Source organism: Haemorhous mexicanus, chromosome 3, assembly GCF_027477595.1.
Source record: "Haemorhous mexicanus isolate bHaeMex1 chromosome 3, bHaeMex1.pri, whole genome shotgun sequence".
Taxonomy (NCBI): Eukaryota; Metazoa; Chordata; class Aves; order Passeriformes; family Fringillidae; genus Haemorhous; species Haemorhous mexicanus.
Window position 1 is genome coordinate 81,805,749 of NC_082343.1, and position 9,762 is coordinate 81,815,510.

At 40.9% G+C, this 9,762-nt stretch overlaps 1 protein-coding gene across 1 annotated transcript; it reads left to right on the forward strand.

The window, feature by feature from the left end:
• Nucleotides 1-2,444: 2,444 nt before the first annotated feature.
• On the forward strand, nt 2,445-5,193 carry CGA (glycoprotein hormones, alpha polypeptide). Its single transcript, XM_059843388.1, has 3 exons — nt 2,445-2,544; nt 3,465-3,649; nt 5,116-5,193. Exons 1-3 carry the CDS (start codon nt 2,445-2,447, stop codon nt 5,191-5,193), a joined length of 363 nt encoding a protein of 120 aa, XP_059699371.1.
• The last annotated feature ends 4,569 nt before the right edge of the window (nt 5,194-9,762 follow it).

The following is a 9,762-nucleotide window of genomic DNA, read 5'->3' on the forward strand; positions in this document are numbered from 1 at the left end:
TTTTTTAATAATATTCCCCAGTTTAAAAAGAAGTGTTAGAAAGCATTAATTTGTTCTTTTTTTGAAAATGAGCTTCTGTTCATTGAAAGCTGTAGCAAAAAAAATGGATGTTCAGTGTTTGAGTTCCCCAGGAAACTCATACAGCACTGACTTTGTGCTCTCAATCTGACCTTTTTTTCATAATGTAAGAAAAAAAAAATAATCCTTATGAAAGTCAGGTTGAAGATAAGATCAGCATGGTGGGCTGGTAATTACATAAAGTGATGTTCAGTCATTAGAGAAAATGTACAGTTGATCCGATGGCTTAGATGTGGGCGAGGAATATGATCTAGCTGTTACTGGTATAAAAGAAAGGTGCAACTTTTTCCTACATCAGTTTTGGGAACTTACCACCAAGCGTTGAGGACAGCTCATCTTCCAACACCATCCTGCAGTTTCTCTGATTTCTTCTTGTTGAACAAGGGAGGTAATTTATTTTTATTTTTTCATTACTGTTAGAGAGGAACAATTGCATATGTTTTGGCATTCTCTTTCCCTTCTTTTCCAAAAGTTTCCTCCTCCTTCCATTCTGTCAAAGTTTTTGCTTTGAACATTTAACTTAAAAATTACTTTGGGACTGAAACATCAATGCTTAGAGTTAAGCTTACTTTTTAAGTAAGAGAAAATGAGGCTCTAGAATTAGATTGCGGTTAAACATTGCGAATTTTTGATTTCCGATGGGGTCCCAAACTTCTTCGATAATAACTTTTGGTTTTTCTTCTGCTCAATGGTGGCAATTGATGTCAAATATCAAACATTACACAACCTGTAGTATTAGTGCCTCTTTTAAAGTCTTTAACAGAAAAAGACAAGATCTTGTAAATGATGAGGTGGGAATTAATCTGCTGGGAAAGATTTAAAATTACCGTCTTTCTAAATAGCTTCTGAAATTCGGGCATTATTTGTTGTTCCAGTAGCTCAAGAAAGATAATATTTAATAGAACCAAGTAGAAGCTTACTTGGATTTGACGGTGAGATGAAATGAGTGATGAGAACATTAACTGGTATAACAGCATGGGTACAGTCAGAAAATTCAAGAAAGACCATCAGACAAAACAGCTATTGCTCTGGAAAAGTAGAAAAGGTCACATCTGTGGTTTATTGTCAGGTCTCTTTGGTGGTTTTGGTATGAGCCTGAAAATCGGACTCAATAGAGGAAGTGCAAAACTGCAATTTCAATTCCCCTTTTGGTTAATATAATGTAAAAAAACCTTCCCTCTGGGATTCCCTTGAGCCATTGCTATGTACCAAATTATAACATTATATCTTCTTGGAAAAATTAAGGTGAAGGATGCCACAGTGCCTTCAGAAAAAAACATGAAAACCAGGATAATCTGTCTAGTGTTGTGGTGTTATTCCTGTGGCTGGCTTCCTTTATTGGAGCCATTGAAGCATTTAGGCTATCAAAGGGCTCAGGATGATGTAACAACAGATCATTTGGAAAAGTCTGTCTGTCTTCTGCTGGTGCATGAGACCCTCCAGCTGACTTCTTGCACTCTGGGGAATGTTCCTCTGGATGGAGCAGGGCTTAACATTAAGCTGTGGAATTGTGTTCCAGGGCAGGCAAGTCTGCCAGCAGTCACACCCCTTCTAAGGGACTGGGAAGAGAATATACAAAAAACAACCTTAAAAAAAGTGCTTTATTTTCTGGAGGGAGGGATCTAGCCAATCCACTCTGCTGGCTCCATAGATGCTGTTGAGTTCAATTCAGTTACCAAAATATTTGGCAGGACAGTAAGAGGTTGTGGATCTTAAGGTTGTGAAGGTCCACCTTTCTGCTGCAGACAGAGCTTACTCTTGCTGAAGGGGGTTGGCTGCTGCTTCTCAGGAACCTGATAGCCATGTTCAATGCTTCCAAAGCTTTCAGGAAAAGTTCAAGCAGAGAAGGAAAATCACAGGTTGCATAGAGCCCATATGCATACCTACATGCATACACTGAAATTTCGGATGCCTCTTCTAAATGTTTATTTCTAGTGCTTCCAAAATTGTTGCCAATGTTTTTTCTTCCTGATCATTATTGGCTGCTTTTAATTCCTTTATCCGCTGTTTTTTGCCAGCATGAACTGACTCACTGGGCAGGTGGGAGGAAGGAGGTGATGTTACTTGTACCCAGCACCCAGCCTTGCCACCTGGTGACTACCACATCATCAGCCTGTTAGCCATTCTGCTTAGCTGGGCTTCAGATCATTCTTTCCTCCTTTTTTTTTTTTTCCTGTCTTAATTAGGTAGATGCTTGTTTCCACTGCCCTCATTCATTGCCCTGGAAAGCACTGCATATCAGTTTTTCTCACAAACTTTTTTTCTTTCCAATTTAGTAACCCTGGTCAGGCAGGGGCCATGTTCTTTTCATGCTGCCTTTGGTCTCAGCCTTCAAAAACGTGTGTATTTGTATTTCTAGACAGATCATGGATTGCTATGGGAAGTATGCAGCTGTCACATTGACCATTTTGTCTGTATTTCTACATCTTCTTCATACTTTCCCAGACGGAGAGTTTCTCATGCAGGGTAAGCTGCTTTCAGCACTCAGAAATAGAACAATTATGAAGAGTATTAATTAAATTTTCACGTTTTATAAATGTCATAAATTTTGTCCTTCGGTTGCATTTATTGACAATGAGGGTATAATAAACCAAGATAATTTCACTATGAGCATGCCTCCTATTTCTTCCCTGAATTTAATTTCTCCAGGTCAACAATGTCTCAGATGACAATGTCCTCAAGTTGATGTGGGTAACCTTAATTCTTGAAACACTATTGAATAGAAATGTTTGGTTTCTTGTACTCCTGTGAACTAAACTACAATGTAACATTAGGAACAGCAGAACCACAGCTTTTCCCCATATGCAGAATATTTTTCCTACGTAGATTGCAGAACATGGGATGCTGGTGGTATAGCATTCTATGAAAGACATATATTAGATTTTAAGGGTACTTTGGAGGTTGCAGCCTGAAATAAAATATTAAAAAATGTGATGTACAAAACTCTTGGTACCACCGAACATTTAAAAAGTGCTCTATAACAAAATCTTGTCTAAAACCAGGCAATGTTCAAGAAACTCTACAAATCCTGCTGGTGCTTTTAACTATCTACAGCTAGAAGAAAGTTTTCTAGGGATAGCTAGTGCTGTAGACAGAAACAAACCTTCACAAGTATCAACAAAATTGAAAAGAAGAGCAGAAAAGATCCAGTAGTGCTTGTGGTTTACCTAGAAAGCCACAGCGTAGTTTTACAGCTGGTGCATGTTGCAGAGTTGAAAAAAACCTAAAGAGGAGAGCTTTGGTGTTGTGCTTTTCTGTTCTGCAGACATCAAGCAACAAAATGTGGCTTGTGCTTCCTCTTATGGCCTGCACTTTCCCTTTGTTTTTGAAAATGACAATACAGCTGGAAACCAAGTAAAATTCTCTTCCTTTTATTTTTATGGCAGGCTGTCCAGAGTGCAAGCTAGGGGAGAACAGATTCTTTTCCAAGCCAGGAGCACCCATTTACCAGTGCACTGGGTGCTGTTTCTCCCGTGCCTATCCCACTCCAATGAGGTCCAAGAAGACCATGCTTGTTCCAAAGAACATTACATCAGAAGCAACATGCTGCGTAGCAAAGGCTTTTACCAAGGTGAGGGTGAGAATGAGGTCTGCTTTAGCTTCTTTTAGAATGCAGTATTTAGCTGGAGCAGTGAATAGTAAAGAATATGGTTTTGCTGGAGGACACTGGAGAGCAGTTGGAGGGAAGAATCCTTGGCATTTATGTCCTTTATGCCATGGTTCTTTCTTTTTTATAAAGAAGAAATTAAATCATCAACCAGTAATGAGTCTGATATTCAGCTGGGATGAGGAAATTGGTGCAGTGCCACTGAATTCTATGAAACTGCTTTGTCTTATGACACCTGCAGCTCTGGTGGTGGACTTGTCCCAGTATTTTCAACTTCTCTGGGTGTGCACCCTCCCCTTAAATGCTATGCAGTGTGCATGTGATTTGAATAAGTCAATTGCCTTGTGCCTTTCCTGCATATTCAGGAGTTCTCTGGGAAGGTGTCTGATCAATACTATCAATTACATATATGGGAATGAGGGACCAAAACCATCTGTGCTTGTTAGATTAATTGAGATGGTGTTTTACTTTTGCATAGTATAACCAAGAGGGACCTGTAAATGTGTCCAAGTATTGTGAACACTTAGCATTCACTTAAGGATCTTTTAAAATTTCTTCTAAATCTGATTATTTTGGGAGTGTTTCTGCTCCAAGTGAAGAAACCTTACATTTTATGTAATAAATGGTGAGCTAGTTGTAACAAGCTAAGGTGTCTATCCTGTGGTGACCTGAATCAGGCTCATTAAATGTGTCAGCTAGAGGCTCAGCTGAGTTACCCACTCACAGATTTGGTGCATTTGAAATACCTTAGGGTACTGAAGTCATATGGGTATGGCTGGCAGACACAGAACCCATGAAAGTGTTTCTAGAGTGACAGCTGGAGGCTGGGTGAGATCCCCTCTGACCCCTCAAATGACAATTGACAGCTCAGTGGGTGCAGCTGAGGAGAGTGCTGAGTCCCCACTGGCTGTGATGGGAGCCGGACACCTGACTTTAAACTCTGCTGAACCAATCCTGGCTCTTCACCTGAGGAGAACATAGATCTTATTCTACACTGACAATGCTGTACTTGCCCTGAGGCAGCAGCTAGAATTTGGTTGAGATAAAGCATAAAGGTGACTCCTGAGTTTGTTGCCTTTGTTTTTGTAATTTCCATGTGATGTGTTTGAAGGGCACTTCCTGATTTTCCATAGATTGGTTACTTGACACTTGTGGAAAGTTAGACACTTTAAGGAATGTTGAAGTTAAAGAGCAGCATATTGTGTCACTGTGCATGTCACTACGGAAAACTTTCACATTACAGGTCCAGAAACTGTGATGATGCAGCTTCATATGTTGGTGATGAGGTCATTCTAGTACATGTACCCCAAAGGGCCTGGGTACTTTGTAGTTAAGAAGAAGTTTTCAGACATGTTTTACTTGACAATGCTCTTTTTGGTCTGCAGCTAATCCTAATTATTTGTTGTATGTGTGTGTTTTCTTTTTTTAAGATTACCCTTAAGGACAATGTGAAGATAGAGAACCATACAGATTGTCACTGCAGTACCTGCTACTATCATAAATCCTAAAGCCTGTCCCTTTGTTAATGGTCAAGGACAACAGGACAACAGTGAATGGAACATTTGTTTTTCAGCTTTTACAGCACCACAGTGTAAAACCTTATGTTTTCTGGTAAAGACTCTGGGTAGACCTCTGGATTAGATAGATGGCTATTTAATTTCCTCCTTGCTTCTTCATGCATTTAAGTAAGTGTAATTAATTCCATTAGGGATAAAATACAGCACTTGCATGACCAAATGCTTGATCTATTTTTGAAATAAACTGTCAGTTAAATCATCAATGTTTACTGAGGAAAATGGTGATTTATTAGCTTAACAGACCAAAATAGATTCTGATGCAATTTAAATTTCTAGATTTTTTTTTTTTAATGGGAGAGAGAGGGATGGGAAACTGAACAGAATAATAATTATTTTCCCTTTATTCACCTAATGATTACCTTTTTTGAAGTTGCAATGTATTGTTCCCCCTGCTTTTCTTCCATTTTTATTTTACCTAATGAGCAGAAAGTATAGTAGTATATAATCTATGCATAGTACCCTGTATTTCTGTGCCGTCTTTTATATTTCTCTGAATATAATCTCCTACCATATAGATAGGCAAATGATGCAAAATGAAACAGTATGAAGAATTTTTGAACATTTTCAGGTAGAAATGGTGGAATAGTCATACAAGTGTATTAGCTGTTTAAGCTGCTTACCTTTTCTTTGTCTTCATCAAGACACAGAGCTTTAGTAATTCCCAAATGCCTTGTGCTAGACCCAGGTATACAAATGGAAAAGGTAAGGAATGTGTTGGGGGGAAGGGGACCACAGAATATGTGCTCATAACACCTGACATTAGTATAAAAAACTTTAGTTGTAGTGGGTTGCATCGGGGGCTCTGGAGGAACTGCTCACAGGTCTGAAGCCTGCCCATGGGAACAGATGTGAATGAATTTCTTTGCTATTCATCCTAATTTCTGAGGTGAGAACATCCTTGCTTCGGTCACTGGCTGCGGGAGTTTCAGTGTGGTGACCCAAAAAGCCTCAGATCTATTTGTGGGGGATTTCCCTGCAGTTTAAGCTGTGAGAACAGCAGTAAGAGATTCCAATGGGGATAGGAAGGATTTCCTGAGTGACGCTGCGAGGGTGGCTGATCTGTCCCTGGCCAGGGCCGTGGCTGATACCTGTGCCGATGCCAAACGACTGAAGTAGTTTAAATGGACCCCCAGGGCTAAGCTGTGATGGGCAACTTGAGGAGCTGAAGATCGGCTTCTAATGATCGTTTAAATCCACCAATCACCCCCGCCTTCTGTCTACTGGAGTGCAAATTCAGTGCTATTTGCTAAGAATACAATCCCGGGGCTTTGTGGAGAAGAAAAGGCTTTTCCGTATGTAGAGGAGATGAGGATCTTAGAGAAGCGTTTTTCAGTGTACGTTCAATAAACCTTACTAACCTGAACTCCATGCCTTAACCCCCTCTTATGTCCTAGCTTCACCGAGCCTTTCCTGGGAGATGCTTTGCCTGACTTGCTCTTGAAAAAAACCCCGGTTTTATGGAGGAGAGTGATCTCGTTGCTTCACTGTTCTTACTATTCTGGAAAGCTTTTCCCTAAGCCTCAGTTGCTTCCACGTTACTTTTGGTCAGAGGATAGAAAGCTCAGTAGGATGGTCTTTAGGATTAGCTTAGTAACACCAGCAGCACAGGTTTTCAGGATGATGTTATTAATAAGAAGTTTGACTAGGCCAACCTTCAAGCAGCTATCAATTGATTAATTAATATGGTAAAGTATGAACAACACAGTGCTGGGTACAGTGGGGGAAGTTTTCCCTCCAACTGCACAATGATGGTTGGGGCTTACAGGTATTTGTAGGGGAACTCATAAGCTTTCTCAGCAATTTCTATTTCCAATTTTTACGTCACAATTCTATACACTATAGTGATTTCGTTTTTCTCAGATGTATTTCCCAACAGGAGTATCCCAGGTGGTGGGGTCTAGTTTCTTGAAAAAAGGAAGGAGTATTTCATCTGGTGAAGTCCAGCTTCCAGATGTGGGTCCACCTTTTGATTTGCAAGGACCATAAATCTCATAACAGTGATGTCCAGCTTCCCTTGGTCGAGGCTATTAATCCTTGAGTTGATGTCCATCTTCCTTTCTCAAGCTGCTTTTCACTGTTTTGTTAAGGTGTAAGATAAGCAGATTTCCTTTCTATACATTCCAAAGCTATAGTTTCAAAAGATCCTTACTACAAGCAATATTCTAAAAAGGTTATTATTGCAGAACTCTTTAAGGCTTAACTACAAGCAGAAAATTCTTGTCAAAAAGCATCTTCTGAAAACTTTAATTCAAATGCTCATAAATCAACTTAAGACTTATAAAGGTTAATTGCAAACAAAGGATAGGTTCAAAGGCCTCCTTCCATGCTTTATTTTTCTCAGTCATTATTAGAATTCATCTCCATAACTGTCCCATGGTTGGTTTCCACACATATCACAATCACAAATACACACGTTGCCTGTATGTACCTGACACGAAACACAGCTTTGTATTTCACAATGAGGAGTCTAATTTCTCATTCTGGATCATCACTCAAACGTTGTGGGAATACATGTCAAGCAGCTACTGTAGCTGACTCACAATTCCAAGCTTCTGTACAATTTTATTAAATGTGATTGATGTGGCTACTTTTGCAGGAAAGCCAGGTCCTACCTGGGATTCCTGGGCAACGAGAGAGGACTGATTTGAAGCTGCAGCATGATTACCTTAGGGAATGGTATTGTATTTGCTCATAACTTTGACAGGACTGAAAAGGGGAGCAGGGAAACAGGTTCCCTGAAGTTTGCTTGCAGGAGTGATGTGCCTTTTTCTGTTGCCAGCCTTCTTGGATGACGTCTTACTCAAATAGTCTCCTCCGGCAGAATCGAACATTTGCTTGTCTGCCTATGCTTGTGCTGCCCACAGTAGCTGCACAATATACTTTTGTTGGCAACTTCTGAATCAACTTCCATATTTCGGATTGTAAAACCATAGTAATACCAATTAGAGTGAAACCCATGCTCTATATATTAAAAAAAAAAAAAAAAAAAAGAAGGGGAAAAAAAAAAAGAGATGCTCTAGCCCTGTGTCCTGCTAGGATGCCTGGTGTTTTTTCAGGGGCTTTTCTTTTGCTTTCAGTTGTGACCTCCTCAACTCATGGATCCCTCTCCCCCTGAGGTGACCTCAGGCACCAAGAGCTTGCAGAGTGTGTATTGTGAGGCTGTGTGGAATGGGGGAGCGCTGGCCTCTTCAAGTTCTCTGGCTCTATCTTTTTGGTTCAGGAGTAGCAACACATAACAAGGAAAGGGATGGAATAAGCACGCAGATACACAAACTTATCAGCAGGTGGTAAGGGAAACAAGAAGACAGACCAGACCCCTTCAGTCCCTGCCTGATGGGCCATTAGGGATGGCACTCGGGCACGGCAGTGGGGGGCATCCTGGGCTTCCTAAGCAGCGGGGAGGGGGAATGAGCCTCCTGTCGGTGCTTGGGGAATGGGCAAAACTTTGTATCCCATGTCTGTGTGCTGCAAGGCCTAAGTGAACTGGAGAAGGAACCCATAGGTCTTGATGACAGCAACTAGTGAGACCAATATGCCAGCAGGATAAGGTCAGGGCAGACCTCACCAGCCTCTAGAACTGCCTAAATAGATGTAGCCAGGTGAGGCTCTGTCTCTTTCCCCAAGTAACATAGGATAGGACATGAGCTAGTGGCCTCAAGTTGCAGCAAGGGAGGTTTAGACTGAAGAATGGGAAACATTTCTTCTCAGAGAAGCTTGTGAAGTGCTGGAACAGGCTGCCCAGGGAGTGCTGGAGTCACCAAGCCTGGAGGTATTTAAAAGACATGTAAATGTGGCACTTAGGGACATGATGAAGTAGGGACCTTGGCAGGGCTCGGTTAATGGTTAGACTAGATGATCTGAAAGCTCTATTCCATCTGAAATGATTCTATCATTCTAAAAGAGAACACTCATCATCTGGGGTGGTATTATTTTCTTCTAGACATCAGGGTTGTCTCAGTTGGAGGGACAGTGGGTAGGTCAAGTTGTCAGCAATTGAAGGGACCAGCATGTATATTATGTGGGAGAGGTTTAAATATTAGCACATGTAAATAACAAAATACACTTCTTTTTCCCCTAGTTAATTTAATCCTGTATGGACATGTATGTGTAATTGTATGACAAATTTTAAGCTGGACTAATTGATGAGAAGGAGGAAGCCTGAACCTGGAAGGACTCAAGGTCTGAGGTCATGCTGAATAAGGGGACACAGGATCTGGGCATGGGTGGACAGAGGAGCTGTGCTAAATTCAAGGAATCCATGACTGTGGAGAGGCTTGTGAGATGAGTGTGTGGTCCACACATTTTCTTGCTAGCAAACTTCAAGCTGGACTGTCTGTAGAGTAGGAGGAGACCCAGTTGGTCTAGGTAGGGGAGCCTAGGCATGGGTTTTAGAGGGCTTTACAAGCTGAACTGCTATTCAAGGATCTGTGAATGTAACTGCACTCATGAATCTCGAAAGTGAGGACACATGTGTTTTCATAGAGGATTTCAATCCTTATC

Excerpts from the sequence above, each read along its gene's own strand:
- CGA (XM_059843388.1), top strand. The coding sequence starts at position 2,445 with ATGGATTGCTATGGGAAGTATGCAGCTGTCACATTGACCATTTTGTCT. Across the intron at positions 2,545-3,464 it reads CGGAGAGTTTCTCATGCAGG|GCTGTCCAGAGTGCAAGCTA; the intron begins GTAAGCTGCTTT and ends TTTTTATGGCAG. Across the intron at positions 3,650-5,115 it reads TAGCAAAGGCTTTTACCAAG|ATTACCCTTAAGGACAATGT; the intron begins GTGAGGGTGAGA and ends TCTTTTTTTAAG.